Source organism: Saccostrea cucullata, unplaced genomic scaffold (genome assembly GCF_032062105.1).
Source record: "Saccostrea cucullata isolate Sc308-1 unplaced genomic scaffold, CSIRO_AGI_Scuc_v1 ctg143, whole genome shotgun sequence".
In the NCBI taxonomy this organism is placed as follows: Eukaryota; Metazoa; Mollusca; class Bivalvia; order Ostreida; family Ostreidae; genus Saccostrea; species Saccostrea cuccullata.
The window spans coordinates 421,358-439,374 of NW_026937256.1; the positions used below are offsets into that span (position 1 = coordinate 421,358).

The 18,017-nt window shown below is 35.0% G+C and overlaps 1 protein-coding gene across 2 annotated transcripts; it reads left to right on the forward strand.

Annotated features, from left to right (window-relative positions):
• The first annotated feature begins 6,353 nt into the window (after positions 1–6,353).
• LOC134247633 (E3 ubiquitin-protein ligase TRIM33-like) lies at positions 6,354–17,001 on the forward strand. Of its 2 annotated transcripts, none has more exons than XM_062729964.1 (9): positions 6,354–6,798; positions 10,630–12,291; positions 12,927–13,038; positions 13,376–13,442; positions 13,665–13,930; positions 14,090–14,219; positions 14,590–14,664; positions 15,926–16,078; positions 16,235–17,001. In XM_062729964.1, the coding sequence occupies exons 1-9, from the start codon at positions 6,576–6,578 to the stop codon at positions 16,448–16,450; spliced, it is 2,904 nt and encodes a 967-aa protein (XP_062585948.1). In that variant the 5' UTR covers positions 6,354–6,575; the 3' UTR covers positions 16,451–17,001. The 2 variants fall into 2 exon arrangements, with proteins under 2 accessions (XP_062585948.1, XP_062585949.1); XM_062729965.1 differs by having other exon boundaries at positions 10,630–12,210.
• Positions 17,002–18,017: the final 1,016 nt, after the last annotated feature.

The following is an 18,017-nucleotide window of genomic DNA, read 5'->3' on the forward strand; positions in this document are numbered from 1 at the left end:
TCTATGAAAGTTTCATTAAATTTCATTCAGTGGTATAGGAAGAGTTGCAGATAAGAGATAGAGATGGGTACCACAAAGTGTAACAGACGGACGGACGAACAGACAGACGTACGGACATTCCGATTACTATATACATTCTCGCATTTCAAATAGAGGGGGAATATAAAGATAACGAACAGTTTTTAAGATCAAAAGTCCATTGAAACAATACCAAGTCAGGAGCAGAGAAAACAAGGACCTCTAAAACATCAGGGATGGGATCATATGCCATGGAGGAGTGAGCATCCCCTGCCGCCCAATCACACCTTGTTATGATAGAGAAAAAAGAAAAACATCTGTGTTTGTAAACATGGACACGAGCTACTAGTGTTTCCTTAATCGTTTACGTTTTACCGGATGGGTTTAATTGAGTACACATCACAGAGCACAAACTGACAATATTGGTGGGTCGGTTTCCCTTTTCACAACTCTATGCTGAATCTTCTAGATTATAGTTTTCAAGTTCTAAATATTTTTTTTTCATTTTTCTATATTAAGAATTAATTTTACTATGTAAAGGTGCAAGGATGTGTGTCAGACAAACACACTCCAATATTTATAGTTTTTAATGTACTTTTCAGATTAAAGAATGGTTCTTTAAAAACATGTTTCAAAATATTTCGGCGTGAAATGTCCGAGAAATTCTAGGAAATTTGAGTCCAAGCCACTTTACCGCAAGGTCAAATAAAAAAATGTAAAATCATAACTTAAGAACACTTCGGCAGTGGGACTTCAAACTTGCAACGTGGAAAAAAGACACTACAGTGAAATCCACTGTACCAGTTCCTTTTACTTTGACCCATTTTCTAAATCAATACCAAATAAATAATACTATAACTGGAAATTCCTTGGGCATTAGGACTTCAAACATGGAACACTGGGAAGAAATCACGACATCAAATTTTATATACATGTTCTAGTTTACGACTTTACCTATTTCATCAATCAAGGTCAACTTAAAGAGCTTCAACCATCTCGTATATAGAGGGAGCAAACAGTATTCAAGTTCAGAAGTCCAACAATACCAATATTGGAGCATAGCAAACACGGGTCCTCTAAAACATAAGAGGTGGGTTCAGTTCAGGTACCGTGTGGGAGTAAGCATCCCGACCGGTCACATCCGCTTTTTGCTCCTTGTCATGATCGAGAAATAACTGGAAAATCTGTCGGCAATTCAATGTGGAAATTATGGCATAACATTTAGTAAGAAAAACGCAAGTCAGCATTTGAATTAATGATAGACTGTATTTGCTGACAAGGTCATTGTATCGATCATAGAACTTACGAAATGATGACTTTAAACGAAACGGTGGATATTCCTGTTTCATCAACTTATTTGCCAGTAAATTGTCTCGTTTTAGATATGTTCAGATGTAGAGCATGTTCTAATTTATTAAATCATCTGAGTGAGAGATGTGTAGGTGATGAAGGTATATTGCTGCATAAGTAAGGGAAGTCGATGATTGAACAGTTAAAGTCATCACCCTTTATCATAAAGCTACATTTAACATATTTTTCTAGTTATATATCCATAAGTCGATATTTAATATATGACTTCAGAAATCGAAACATACAAAAATGAGGTTCAAAGATTCAAATGATATGCAATCATTATAATAATTTAAATTCTTTCCAACTCTATCTCAAAGGATACAAAAATCCAGGCATAGCGTGAAAATTCTATGACATTTAGAATAAAGAGTTACAATATTACACGGTGATGCTATTATGCTAAATGGATGCAACAAAGGTTTTGAATTTGTTTTCAATGGTATATTTTATATATTAGTCCACGCATCTTCCCCTTATGAATTTCGAATTAAATCAGTTTTTCTTAAGATTAAATGTCGTCATTATTTTATCCTGGGAAGGAAATTCTAAATTGATGAGTACCACAAAGTGTAATCGATTTTGTCTGTTAATCCTATTAAAACAAATCTCATTAATTCTTAAATTTGTCCGTGTAGCGGAAAACGACTTTTCGAATTGCGTAACAGGTACTCTGTAGAGATGGATCCATAAATGCCAATGACCCTGAGTGCTGAGTTATTGGTCTAAATTTGCAGCTCTTCACCGGCAAGTGGTGGCGTCTCAACATGAATGAAAAATTCTCGAAAGGAACGTTAAACAAACGGACAAAAAAAAACAATAAAGAAAAGTGGCATGTTAATATGGTTTATTCTAGCTCACTTTCTTGTTAACCTATGGAGTCCCAACCTATCCTAGGATGTTTGCTTGTTTTGTGACCTTGCTTGTTTTGTGACCTTGCTTGTTTTGTGACCCTCCTGTTCTTCAGAAGCAGATGATTTCTTACTAGCATATTCATGTGCTTAATGATGACCTTTGGGGTTTTCAGGAGTACAAGATTATACGTACTTTATATACACTGTACTACTATAATTTATCATTGTCACCCAGTCCTACTTCCAAACTTGAATCAATGCTGCTAAAAATCACTTTTTATTCGCAAGAACTTATTTTCTCGTAGTAACACGAGACAGTGTGCTCGCCAAATTTTAATTCTCGCGTATATTAGTATTCCTCGGGAATATATACACGTATAGCAATTACCACAATTCGTGAAAATTCTGTCAGCCTCATTAATAGTCAATGACTATTTCGCGAAAATAAAGTGTAGCGAATATTTAGTAATCTACAGTATTTCAAAAAAGCTTCCTTTTGAAGTGCTGTCATGTTGTAAATTTTGTATTTACTGCCACGTTGTAAATATTGTATATACTGCCACCCGGTAAATTCAAAATTACAATATGACAGTTCATCTTTTGGTCCAGTTGTTCTTGGAGAACAAGAGTTTTACAAGATGCCACTAAATTTTGTCTGTATAATTCTTAAGAAATAAAGTGAACTTTTTTCGTTTGATTAACTTTAAAATCTTCTCGAAAGGTGTTTTATGGCAAGTTTAGGTGAAATGAGTCTTATGGATCTGGAATATATGTCAAAATGTTAAAACGCGTTAACACACTGACAGATAGTCAAAATTTCATAAGGAAATGTTTATTGTAGGTCTGAGAGCAAATCTGAGCTAAAAACAAGCCATAGACACACCAAGAAGTCTAGATGTCTTGGTTGACACCATGACGTTGGCTTAATATACCGGTCCCTGCATCCAATAAATTTATTTATGCCATTTAACACACGTTCACCGTTCATTTCTGAGTGAAGAACAAACCAGTTCTGATACAGCTGCCACATCTTGAACAGACGTCCCACACGTTTCACTTTGTTCAATTCTTCCGCAAGTAAGTAAATATTAAATCAAAATTAAATTGATAATATATGTATCGTAAATTCTGACATTCCTGATAAATTTTCTATTTTAAGTATTTTAGTACAACCTTCCATCCACAAATCAGTTTACAATTATGTATCAGTAATAGTCCGCTCCATGGGTAGAATTTTTAAAGCTCATTTGTTAGGACACCTGACAAGTAATTCAGAAGGCCGGTGTTTTATTAAAGGTCCAGTCATATCTCTTCTCTTTCTCATTCGGAGCCATTCACCATTCGTAACCATCTTCCCTAGCTAAAAGTTTCTAATCTGCTACTCTCCATATAAACCCTTGGCCTTTGGTGCTTGTCACAAGTCGGGATTGTTTATGTCACTAACCATAGTTACAGATTGCATCATCAAAAGAAATAAATAGCGTATTTAAAAAGAATAATTAACATGCAGGTATCCATGCAGTGTTGTTAATTTGTTAATCGTTATGTACAGTATTTTAATAAAATAAAATGGCACGTTTTCCTTCGGGCCGTTTTTTAATTGTGTTCTTTATTTTCGGAGACTAAAGAGTTAAGATAAATTCCATACGGAGATATCGTCAATAAAAAATGATAGGTCAAACTTTAACAAATACTTCAAAGACAAATCGAGAGAGAAAATCCAAAGATCCTTTTTGATAGCAACATAAGCCAAACTTTTGTGAGGGGTGGCGGATCAGAAACCCTTGACACTAGCGGAACTGTTCGTGACCTTGTAAATGAAAGTTCTGCCTGGAGCTAAACACTGCATTGCATGTTTTCGTGGTGGAGACAATTTAAAGGGATAAAGGTAGTGGTTTTCCCATATGGACCCTTTATAGCTCAGTGGTTAAAGCAACAGACTGGTATCGGAGTTTTATGAAGAGACTTCCTTTTACATTTGACTGCTGACTTTTACATTTTAATAAGTTGAGTTTGTCTCTGTTTAAATTGTAGAAGTCAGTCGTCGATAGTAAAAGTAAGTCTCTTCATAAAACTCTAATTTTAGGGCACTGGAATCAATTTCTGGCACCCTTCCAAATGTAATAGTTTGGGCTGTGGATATCGGCCTGGGTTGCTTAGTCGGTATTGCGCCTGACTAGTGATGGAGGGGTTCCGGGTTCCATTTCCGGTCCAGCCATACATTTTCTCCTTTCCTGTTAAGATTTAGTGCGGTTGGTCACCCGGCCCTTGACTTGCAGGTGAAAGTCCTGATAGGGACTTATGAGAGTTTTGGTTGTGTCTTCAGGGGCAAAGACAATTTCAGGAGAGAGGATTGATTGATTGTATATTGTTTAAAGTCCCTCTCGAATTTTTCACTCATATGGAGACGCCACCACTTTCCGGTGGAGAGCTGTAAATTTTGTCCTATACTCGGCACTTTGGGCCATGGAGCAGGGAGGGGTCTCTTTCGTGCCAGCACCTACTGCGAAACAGGACCTCGGTTTTTACGGTCTCGTCAGAAGGACCGGTCTCCACGTCTCACAGTGGGATTCAAACCCGCGATGTAAGGATCAACGCCTTTCTTCGCGACTCTAGAGCAGACGCTCTAACCACTGCGCCACGCGGGTGACCAGGAGTGAGGAAGCTGGGGTTTGGGCCGTTGATATCGGCCTGGGTAGCCCAGTCGGTGGAGCACCTGACTAGTGATGGAGGGGTCCCGGGTCCGATTTTCTCCTTTCCTGTCATGTGCACATAAATCTTCTCTATATCTGATATAATTGGTACTTTTGAGCACCTCTTGGTCTGCATGTGAAAGTCCATTTAGGGGATAAAGAATCTTTCTTACATGTGCCATGGGAGACAAAGAAAAATAAAGGTGACGATAACAGTGGTCGATTGAAGTGATGTGTGCATAGTTGTTTGGGCTAAATGAACTGTTGATATTGACCCAGATAACTCCTTGGTTGCAACACCTGACTAGCTATGCAGAGGTCTAGGGTCACATCTCCGTCCTGCCGTAAATGTTCTCCTTTCCAGTTACACATCGTTAATATTAATGGTTCAGATTTTCAGCCCGTTCTGCTGATATCGACAAGATCAATGGTCCGAATAAACTGAGAAAATTGTAAATTTCTTTACTTTCTAAGAAAAATAAAACTATCCGAACGTGTCGATCAACCTCCCCTTTCAGGAGGAGGCGAATATTTATTTATTTGTTTGTTGTAACGTCCCTCTTGAGATTTTTTCTTTACTCATATGTATACGCCACAACTAACCGGTGGAGAACTGCAAATTTTGACCTTATACTCGACACTTAGGGTGATTGAGGAGTGCGGGATATTTTTCATGCCAGCACCAACTGCAACACGGGACCTTGGCTTATACGGTCTCCACGTCCCATTGTGGGATTCCAACCAGTGACGTCAGCTAGGTTTGTAGGGAGCAATTTTCAGTTTGATGGCCACAGCCACACAATTTCAGTTGGGCACTATCGTTCGCTTATCAACGACAACAAAAATTCCTTGACTAGCAAAGAATGGTCATCAATTAGGGGGCACAAGTGTACCAATGGTTTTTTATCGGCGCAAAATTATAGGGGGCAAAGACGCCCCCCCCCACCCCACCCCACTCCCCCCCCCCCCACCCCCGGTTTCTACGATCATGGAATCAACTCCTTACTCCACGACCATCGAGCAGACGCTATAACCACTGCTCCACGCGGGCGACGCGTATATTTATTATGGACATACGTTGGCAAGTCAAGACGTGTTTAACACGCAGTCACTGCGTGCATTAGGTAACCTGTTTGTTTTGACATTGACCGATTTCCCAGCTGACAGCTGTTATCATTGTGTCGAATCACGCCAAGCCATCGTTTATCAATAACAGGCACTGCGCACATAACCATATTTGGTCATGAAATGGAACATTCGCTGTGTTGCTAGGCGGAAGATATATTTTTAGCTTGTAAAACCTATTTCGAGAAAATGATGAGTCACCAAAAATTCTCTAGTGTCACGTGGTATGTATGAATCATTCATTGACGTCACAGCTTAGCCAAGTATAAAAGCCGATTTATTTGGCAGTATCTCAGATTCTGTTCGTGTCATTGCCTGGTTCTAGACGCCATTAAAAGTAAGAAAATATTGAAGTCTTCAACAGGTTATCTGAATATTTTATTTATTTTTAGATCCGCCTAGGGCGCCCACCACCTAACTATTTCCACTTCCTGCAGTTCAAATCGAGGTTTATTCATGGCGGCAGGTTCGGAGGACACATTGTTTACGCAGCTAAAGTAATGCGTTTTCCAGTGGAGTTAAATTCATATAACTAATGTCAATGGCTGAAGCAAGTCCTCCTCTCGCTGAAAACAGCAATTTGCAAATTTGTGTTTTATGCGCATCGGATTTAAAAGACAAGAATCCAAAATTATTGTCGTGTTTACATACGTTGTGTGAAAACTGCTTGAATTCACTATTCCAAGTACAAATTCAACAAAAGCGTCCAAACGAAGAAAATGGAGATATAGCATCAGACGAGAAAGGCGAAAATGCGGGTATAATTTTTGTGTTATATCAATCGTTCTGATTCATAATTTATTAAAAGTTGCCGGTTGTTTTGAAGTTACAGTCGTGCATGTGATAAGGGAAGCAACTCCTACTTTACCAGCTGTGTTAATCACTAAATCAGCAATGTTGACTGATATGGCGATTCAATGAAGAAGTTATAGTAGGCAGATTTTATTTTAAAAAATAATAACTTGATTCATTAAAGAAAAATAATAGAGTTTAAATTAAATTATTTTAGAAACACCCCAAAAATGAATATATGGGTCACTTGCTTAAACACTGTCAGTGAAATGCATGATAAATGTTCTTCCACAATATCACAGAATATTAAGTAAAGTTAAAAAAAAAAAGTTTTAGAAGCTATTGCTCTTTTCTGCTGCTTTTATTGAAAGCACATTTCTTTGATGGAGTTCATAGATTGTAATCGACTTAAATGTTACTTAAATTGTTAGCCCATTAGTCTCAGACTAATACATTTTTATTTGGACTACTAAATTTTGTGGCTAATTAGGACTAATAACATTTTCTGGAAAAATTTAATAATTTAAAGTTGTTCAGTTCTCAACAACTATCTTTGGAGAACCCTGTATATGTATATTTTTAGGTTTCTAGCCTCTTGGCAGGAATTAAGTTGGGTAATTCCGAGTCAATTTGGCTCTAAATTTTAGGACTCATTGGTATGAAATAAAACATTTTAGCAATCTTGATTTAGTATGACACTTAAAGAAAGATGTCAGATGTTGGATGATCATGTAAAGAGAAAAACAAATGAGATAGAAGTTCCTGATAGCTAGATTTCAATGAATCTTGCAGTAAAAGTAAATGCTTTGTTTATTTTAAAATAGTATAAAAAGTACGATGCATGTTTATTCTACTTATTCATATATTTTGACAGACTCGTTAAATCATGGATTGCGCACACTAGTAAAAGTAAAGAAGCACTAGTCTGGCTGGACTAAAGCCAAAAAATGTCAGTGTCGAAGCCTGATTATACATCAGTGTAAAGTGGAATGACATTGACCAAAATGAAATGTCATTGTGGCAAGTTCAAGGTCACTGCCCGAAAAAAACATACTGATACCATAGTATAGACTAAAGTATTGTTTGGGCTATAACAACTGTAAGGGAGAATCACTGGAAGCTAATATTTAATACAAAGATTACTCATGACCTAATTCAGAATGTATGTCATAACCTTGACCCAAACTCATTGCAAATTCAAGGTCACTGCTAGGGCTCGACATTAAGGCTTGTCCAGTACCAGTGAAAAAAAAATTACGGACAAGTGAATTGCTGGGCAATTGCATTTTAATGTAAAAAAAGCCTCTAAGTAATAAAAAGAGTGCTGTAAATTTAAGTTAATCAGTAGTTTCAAGACAGAAGTTGTACATTAAAAACAGACCTCAATCCTGATAGGGATCGCTATTAATTGAGTTCTCATTTGATTGGATCAAAGTTCACTAATTTCATATTACTGAAAAGACATTGAACTTACAAATTACGGAAGTTTGGGATGGATTCTGTTTGATGTTGACAGGTTAACTTTTGAACATTTGTGTTGTTGTCAGGACAGAAAGCCTAGGCCAAAAATAAAAATAGTTTATTTTATTTATCCTGCTACCCGACCTACCCTTTTTTTTTTTTTTGCACCTGACCCTAATTTTTTTTAGCTTTTGGGGGAAAAAATGGAAATTGCAGGAATTTTATGATCCAAAAGTGAAAAAAATATATATATTAAAACTGTATTTCATGAAATATATGTTTAAAATATGTTCTTTTATAACATTCCACTTGAGTTGTGCATCAAAAGACATGAAATTTCTTTTCAACAGATAATATTGACCTAGTTATGACGTTTTATTTGGTTTTGTAGTAGTTCATATCCAAAAAATACCTTTGGAAAAAATAAAATAAATTAAAAAAATAAAATAATTTTCCTACCTACCGACCCTATTTTTTTCAGGCTGGTAGCAGGAAACAAGACTATTATTTTTTTTGGCCCTAGATTAAATTTTGTTTTATTTGTTTATTTTATTTATCAATGAGATCACAAATCAATCAAGTACAAGTTGAGTAATGGACTTTTTTTTTTTAGTTTTGAAGTTGACAAAATTTGAATTTATATCTTGAATGAAAAATTTTCGGACAATTGAAGTTCAGACAAGTAGGGCTGGGATGATACAACTTTTTCTATATCGATACGTATCATGATAGTTGAGCCACGATACGATATGTATCACGATATGTATAATTGATTATAAAATCTTTTTTTTCATTGAAGTAAACAAAATATTTCTTTGCAAATAAGAATAATTTATTCAAAATAGTTGTTTATATGTTGTATAACAAAAATATTTTACTCAAGTGGTGTTAAATTATTATTTGTTTCATATCTATATTTATATTTATTATTTTGCTTATTTATTTTATATATTAAACCCCAAATGTTAAATAAACAAAGAAAAACAGAAGTAAGATTTTTTACGATATTTCAATATTTCTTCATTTGTATTGATAAGCATATCGTCCTCACACAGAATCGATGTTATTGATATCTCGTCCCAGCCCTACAGACAAGTAAATGGTCCTCATTGGTCTGTCCATCTGTTAGTCTACCACAAAAACTTTAACCTTGGTATTACCTGTGACAAGACTTTCAAAATACTTGCAGATACTCCATGATTTATGACCCCATGACATTGACCTTGAAGTTTGATATATATATTTTTTCAATTTATTTTTATTGTATATTCCAAGCTCTCAGATTAGCTTACATGACATAAACATGTACATAATCAAGTATATAACATCATATAGTCTTGAGTTGCTATTTATCAGTTCTAAAAATGCACATCGACTTAATGATTCAAAAAAAGAAAATAATTTTCTGTTAACAAAAAATAGTGCTGAATTCAAAACAGTTGGACAATGTATGACTTTATTTATTTATTTATTTTTTTTTGGAATATATACATATATATACTTCAACTCGTATTTATAATATAATTGTAGTGTTCTGTAATAATTAGTAAGAAAGCTGAGTAATGTAATTGGTATATATTAACCGTATTAACTGATTAAAAATTTGTTTTGCAAATACATGTAGAAGTATTAAAACAAATTGATGGATTAGCTGGTATGTCTTTTCAGTCCAGAGAGACTCACAAGATGGAAAGGTCATTGATGTGCAAGCCAATCAAGGGGCTTTAATTAGAAATAGAATAATTAGCTTTAGGATCTAAAAATAACTCATTAAGAGTTTCATTCTGACGGATCATATGTAATAAAGGGTTGTGTTCCCTTTTAACTAGCATCTTATTACAGACCTGTTTACTCTTACGATTTCGCCGTATTTTGTATGGATTTTTAGTCCAAAATACGTCTCACGTTTTGCTATTATGAAAATACGGAAATAAGAAATACACTTGTTTAGAATTGGGAAGTTAGTTTTCGTTATGACCTGTCTCAATATTACGCTTTTTAATCGCTAAAAAAAGATTTCGTCGTAACACAGTTACGTCGGTTTGCCCAGACGCCACGGTATAAAATGATCATGACCATGTTATTAAACCATGTTTTAGTAATTAGAAAAGCAGTTGTTCTCCTGAAATCTTACTGGCAAATGATATATACGATATGGGTAAACAGGTCTGTTATTATAGTTATACAGTAACTGGATATATACATGACTGTATATTTCAAGTTGCCACATTTTAATGCAATACTGCTTTCTTATTACATGTACATTAGTATGAATAATTATTTTTTGTGTAAAAAAAACAAATATGTAAATTAATATAAAAAATTTCTATTTGTAGTGTCGGAAAACTGTTCCATATTGTGTCCTGCCTGCAATGCCACAGTTGAGAAATCCTTAGTTTTAGACAACTTGTTTGTCCAGAGCACACCAATTGTTATCGAGGATGAAGAGGAGAAGGAAGAAGAAAACCACATTTGTACAGCTTGTGACGAAAATCAAGATGCCACTTCATTTTGTGCCGAGTGCAAAGAATGGTTATGTGATCAGTGTGTGTTTGCTCATAAACGAGTACGCATTACCAAAGACCACACAATTCAGTCTAAAGAAGAAGCGAAGAAGATAGAGGATGATGCCAATTCTACACCTCAAAAAATTATGTTTTGTACTGTGCATAAAAATGAACAACTCAAACTGTTTTGTGAAACGTGTGACAAATTGACTTGTAGAGATTGCCAGCTTGAAGAGCACAAAGATCACAAGTATCAATTCTTATCTGAGGCTATCAGACACCAGAGAGAAAACCTGCAGAATGCTGTTGTGAAATTAAAGCAAAAACTTGGAAACTACCATCAAGCAGACAAAATTCTGACCTCAAAGAATACCGAATTAAAATCAAAACTTAATGAAGTTTGTCAAAATATGAGAGACGTGGCAGATAGCATAATCAAAGAAATAACCAAGCATACAGACAATCTTATTCAGTATCTCGAAAAATATGTCAGTTCTAAAACCAGTGTAATATCTGACAAACAGCGCTTGGTGAAGGAAGCATTGGACAAAATGAAACATACCATTGAATTTGTTGAGAATGCTTTGACTGTTGGTGATGATACCTCCATACTTTATGCCAAAGGTGTGATGATGAAAACCTTGCGAGCACTTGCAAACAATGGAATTCCCTTCCATCCGAGTATTCTTAATTATTCCATATCCTATGAACATGAAAAGGATTTCATATTGAGGAATGTTAACAAAGCTGGTACACTGGTAATTGACAACCAAAAATTTCCTGCCGTACCTGGACAGAGGCCTGCCCCTTCTTCCCAGCAGGTACAAAGTGCCTCCAGCCAGTCCAGTGTTTTCCCCCACAGTGTGATGCCAAATCGCACAACAAATGCCAGCGGTTACTACACCAGTAGAAACTCCATACCACCCAGGATCCAGCAGACATTTTCCCATCTCTCAACTGATGAGCAAAGGAATCTGACACAGAAAATTTACAATATGTGGACTCAGCAACAAGGTCCTGAACAAACGTCAGGAGCAGCCAACTATCAGCACCAGGGTCCCTCAACCTGTGTAACACCTGTAGACCAGTCAGTCAGAAATTTGACAAATCTAGTCAATGGTGTTCCGTCTCAAAGGCCTATGCAACCAACATCTAATATTCGCTTCCGACACACAACAGCTATGCTGCAGTCGAATGTAAACTCACCTAGGCCACATGGGCCAGAGAGAGTGGGCATGCAGTTGCCTACAAATAGTTTACCCAGTACTGTCCAGCCCCGCCAGGCAAGCCCAATGGGAGGTATGGCACGACCACATGCATCTGCAGGGGACCAAGTCCGTTCTTCAATCAGCCCAAGTTCTGCAGCAGACAGAATAATCGCAGGGAGAACATTTCAAGGCCATCCATCGGGTAAATCTTGGAATTTTGTTGACATGGGTTCCCGTTTTCATCAACCAGCATTCTTATCTCATATTGACCAGGGCTCACCAGGTAATTGCTGAGAACTGGGTCACTTTATGAAACTAGAATTTTGTGTTTCATTCTTAATGATGTAGGTGAACCAGTAAACTGTGGAATCATTTTAATTTGTGAGGGTCAAATCGACTCTATGGTCATGGGCAATCAAAATTTTGTTTTTTCATTGGGACGTAATTTTGTGGGTAGATAGAATATACATGTACTGAAGATAAAATTAATATACATGTTCAATGAGGAAATGACTGTTTTGGGGAATGTAAATTCATTGGTAAGGGGTGACCCATGAATTTGACGAATAGTGTTCTCCCACAAACACTGATGATTCCACAGTGGCTTACCTTAAAGTAAAAGTAGCAGAAATGGGGAAAAGGATTATAATCACCCAAAACTTTGCTCTTTACAGTAACATCTACCTTCTAGTGTATATAGGATTGGGAACATCTTTTTAATTATTTTAAACAATCAAACGTCAATCAACTCAAAAAATAACTAAAAATTCTAAATGTAGAAGTTTTAAAAAGATGCATTAAGCAAAAGTGGATGAGACTTTCAGCTTTGTTTGAGTTTGAAATGGCCATGGTATTAAGATATCATTGTTCAATATACAGAGGTTCAACTGTGTTTGTTAATTCTGTTTAACTTTTCAGGTCCTCAGGCAGCATCTCACCAAAACAAGACCCCTAGCCCGGCCGGAGCTGGATTTGATGAGTCAGCGACTGGGCAAAAACTACTGTACGCACGGTCTCCAACTGCTACAGGGTAATGTGAAGAGTTTGTCAAATAAAAAAAAATTGGGGAGGGGGGGGAACACCATTGAAAAGCATATGAAGTTAATGTATATAATAAAGTTATATCAATATGAATACAGAATGCTATACATATTTACTTTTCACACATTTCACATTTTTCAAATATTTTGGGATACACAGAACTGTAAATGTTTGAGTAAAGTTTATTATTATTTGAATTTAGCATGGCATCAAAAGCCTGCCATGTGTTCAGTGGTTGTCTATCCATTTTTCATGAAATTAAATGTATTCACTGTTGATAGTGAGGAATAATTGTAAATTTAAATATATGTATTATTCAATTACAGCAACCCTGTAAAGACTGAAAATAAACAGCTGTCCTCCTGCCAGTTCTCCTCAGCTAAAAGTGACACTGTAAGATATTTTACCAACCTTTTCTATTGAATTGATATTGTTTTAACATAAGAAAATTGGCATAATCTGTTTATACACATGTATAACACATTAAGTCTTAATTTTAACCTCAGTATATTGATTGCACAGATATCTTGAACTTTTTTCTTAGTTTCATCAAGTTCAAGAAAATGAAGTTAGACTATGTATAGAAATAAGAGCTAGTTTAGATGTTTTATTCAGTCTCCCCTACCAGAGAGGCACAGGACCCCACCCCCTCGACGAGCCTCCCCACACCCTCCACCACCTTTGATCCACACCAGTAATTTACAGAGCAATAACACCCCAAGTCCTTCCCAGGGGAAACAGATGCCCGAGAGTAAAGAGGACGACCCTAATGAGGACTACTGTGCTGTGTGTCAGAACGGAGGGGACCTGCTGTGCTGTGACAAGTGCCCCAAGGTGTATCATCTCAAGTGTCACATCCCAGAACTTAAAGAATTCCCAAGGTAATATAGGATATTAACATTTGCAGCAATTTTGTGGAATTTTAAATAGGCTGATAATTTGATGTATGAGTATAGCAGCATATTTTGGGGCAAAAAATATTCTTTATACGTGTGAAGGAGTTGCTTTTAGTTACCGTAATAATTTTTATGTGCTTGTAGTGATGAGTGGCAGTGTACATTATGTACAAAAGCTGATGACATGGTGTTGAGTGAGATTGAAAAGAAAGACTTTACAATGGGTCCAGGAAAACGAAAAGCTCCGTCAGGACTTACAGAGAAAGAATTAAAGGTAGGCAGAGTTACAAGCCAAATAGAGGACAGACCCAGAGTAGGCAAAATTATACAAAACAATGGTAACAGAAAAGAGATTGGATTAAAACATCGTAAAAGGTTATCTTAAAGAAATAAAAATCACTATTGCATGGAGTGCCATTTACTTATACTTTAAAATAATAGGACAAAGTTTATTTCAATTCTATCACTTGGAATTGACAGAAAAATTAGTTTTAATTGTGATTTTTCTCAAAGCTACAATGAAATTTAACCAATTTGAACTTTTGAGACTATGGTGTTTATAAACTGATCATATATTAAATAGAATGTTCTTTTTAAGTATGTGATTTAATATTAAGTATACAGGTTAAATACATGTTTTACAGGCATGTGAAAGAATCCTTTTAGAGCTCTACACTAATAAAGACAGTGCTGTTTTTCATGAACCTGTTAGTAAATTGGTATGTATGAAAGATTTTTATGGTTTGATTACTTGCATGAGATGAAAGTAGAATTAAAAAAAAACATAGTTCAGGGGTGTGCAATTAGCATCGCCCGACGCCCGGGGCTACCATTTTTTGGGGTCGGGCTAGTGATTTTCTGCAAGGAGGTAGCCCGTCGGGCTAGTAAAAATTATAACTACGCACGCAATACATGAAAAGTACAACTGGTATTTTCATCGGTTTTTTGCTATTTAATTCCCAACCAGTGAATATTTTCCAAACAACATGCTCCAACTGTCAATAAATCTCAATAATCTTATCTGTTTTGCAGTATTACATGACTTGTTTACTTCCAAAAACGATCGTTTTTTCTTAATCCGAATTCCCTCTATTCCTTCGTTTATGGTAAATACATGTATATACATGCAGATATCTCATTAAAATATTTACGATCACTCAATCAACTGAAAAATAAGTGTTTTGTGACACAGATAAAATATATTTCTAGTGTATTTAATGATTAAACATGGAAACAAAATGAATTTTATTTCATTCTAAATGAGCTGCTGCTAGTGCAATGTTCAGAAAAAGGGAAGATAATTTATTTAAATTCATTTTTATTTTCTTTCATGATAATTTAAACCTGATTTTTAAAATCTAATAGTAAGAATTAAACATTAATTTGTTAAAAAAAAAAGAATTACCTCAGTACCCTGACTTTTTCAACAATTAATTTCATTTTATTTGAATTTTTGCTGTATTTGGGCTAGTAACTTTTTACTTGGGGCTAGCAACTTTATAGCTGCCACTAGCCCATGGGCTAGTAATAAATTTTTCTAATTGCACACCCCTGTAGTTGATGAAGAAAACTAAAGATCAAGACTGCTGAATTTATCTTTATAAAGTCAACTTACAAGTCTTACATTGTCCCAAAACTAAATATTGGTTAAATCAGAAAAAGGCTTGAAAACAACAAAATATTATGTAGGTAGTTCCTATGAATGAACTTATAGATTTGACATGCTAAGAGTCAATAATCAATTTATTTATATATATATATGCCATTCACGAATTTGCTTGTTTTCTTCTAAAAGCTTTATTGTACACTTCTCACATATAACTGAGTTCTATGCAATTTTCATCAATAAATTTTTACTGTTTGAAAAAAAGTTATGTTTGTGAAAATTTCAACCAATTATAATAAAGGTAACTGTTCTGAACAATGAATAATTATTTGCTATCTGGAGATTCTAAACTATTTTGTGTTTTTTCTTTAAAGGTACCAAACTATTACAAAATCATAACCAGACCAATAGATTTTTCCAAGATAAGATCTAAACTTCAAAGACAGAATTTCAACCACTATAACACAGTAGAGGAATTCCTAAGTGATTGTAAACTGGTCTTCAAGAACTGTGTTACTTACAATTCGGTATGTATATATTTATGCTGAACTAAAATGTCAATTCTAAAAGGGTTTTTAAAATACAAGTATTAGCTTTGAAGTCATTAAATTTAGGTTTTGAGTTCCTCTAGGGATTGTATTTTAAAACAAAACAATAATGCATTGTAATTAAATATCTTTAAGGTTGGAACTCCAATATATGACCAGGGCAAAATGCTGGATGAAGAGTTTGAGCGTCTGGTACAGAAGTTTTTGCCGTGTTATTTTGATATACTGGATGACCTTGACACCAGGACAGACACGCCTGTGAGTGACGCTTCAGACGGGGGACCCGGAGAGAAGAAAAAGAAGAAGCGATACGAGGACGATCCTGACGCCTCACCTGTCCATTTTCACTGATACCGTGGCACATAGTGTTTGAAATGGATTTTAATCATGTTCTTTTGATGCCAATGTTTTAATAGGGTCCTTGATATGTTTCTGTTCTGGTAAGAGTTGTTATGATGGCAATTTTAAATGAAATGTAACCGATTGTCCCATTGATAATTAGAAAAAAAATTGTTGTTTATAAACTTTATAAAAACCCAGTATTTTGCAATCAACATTAAGCATGCTGCAGTGAAAGTATTTTTTGAAGATAACTATTTTTCTACTTTATTAATTTGTAGATAGATAATCATCTTAATTTATGTCTTTTTTATTTTACTTTCCAGTTGTTCACAAAACCATAGACTCATTAAGTGAATGTAAATCTTGTTTATTATTAGGAATGTTTTGTGTCAATGCTTGCTTTAATGTTAAATAGGTAACAAAGTTTGGTTTTCAAGTGCATTGATATTTCTGTGGAGTTACTGGTCTTGAAAAGAATTGTACATCATGTCAAACCTCACATTTTCACTTAATGATTTTCAACACATGTACAGTCAGAAAATAAATTTATCAAGAAAGGTTTTGTGTCTTTTCCTGTGAGTGATTTGTGTTGAGATTACCATTTTTAATTTTGGTCCCATGATGATGATAAATAAAGAATTTTTAAAAGATCATCATTTGAGAGTTCATTTGACTGTGCTGTTAGGATGGAAGTAAGTGTGAAATTTTTATGCGCCACCATAAATATGGCCAGCATAAATTATATTGTTTGTCATGTTTGATTTTCATGAGGTATGAAAAAAGTTAACAATATTGTATAGCTCCCCCAAATATCTATCAGCATAATAAGTTTGAGACAAGTATCTTGATTTGCTTTTGAGACCTTGCTAAAAACAATATTGAGAAAAGGACTGGTACTAGTATATTACATTCTTTTATGATGATAGAGCACCTAATTGGATACTCTGGAGACACAAGTTCAAATTCCAGTCTGGTCCTGCGTGTTGCTAACGTGTGCTGACTGTCATAATGATGCATCAAAAACGCAGTTTATAAAGCATAAGTTGTCCCAAACCAGGGTTTACAGTATAACCTTAGTAGCTATTAAATTCATTCCTTAAGCCAAGTATGCGAGAAGATCGAACATCTAATTTTAATTAGATTGTCCTTTTAAAGCAAACCCATCAATGTGTGATGTTTGAAATTCTAATTAAAATGCATAAAATTTTAACCCGGTCTTTTCTGAAAAGAAAGAATTTAATATTTGCCACCGCTATAAAAATTTTTAATCAAATATCGATAAACCATTCTTTCCAAAAGTTTTAATGGCTATAAATTAAAATTAATGAAGAATTGGAAATGTTACAAATGCACTGATGCAGAAATCAGGAATGAGCGTAGTTCTTCAAAGTGTGTTTTAATTAATCTTTGGATGTAATAATATGGTTCCAGAAAATTGTATGTAGTATTTACAAGTGACCAGGATACAGTCTACGTCACAACTTCATGTTTCAGGGCATTTTTGTTATACTGAGACATTATGTTGGAAGACCATGATCTTGGTCATATAAAGAACTGATCAACTTTTACAAAAATG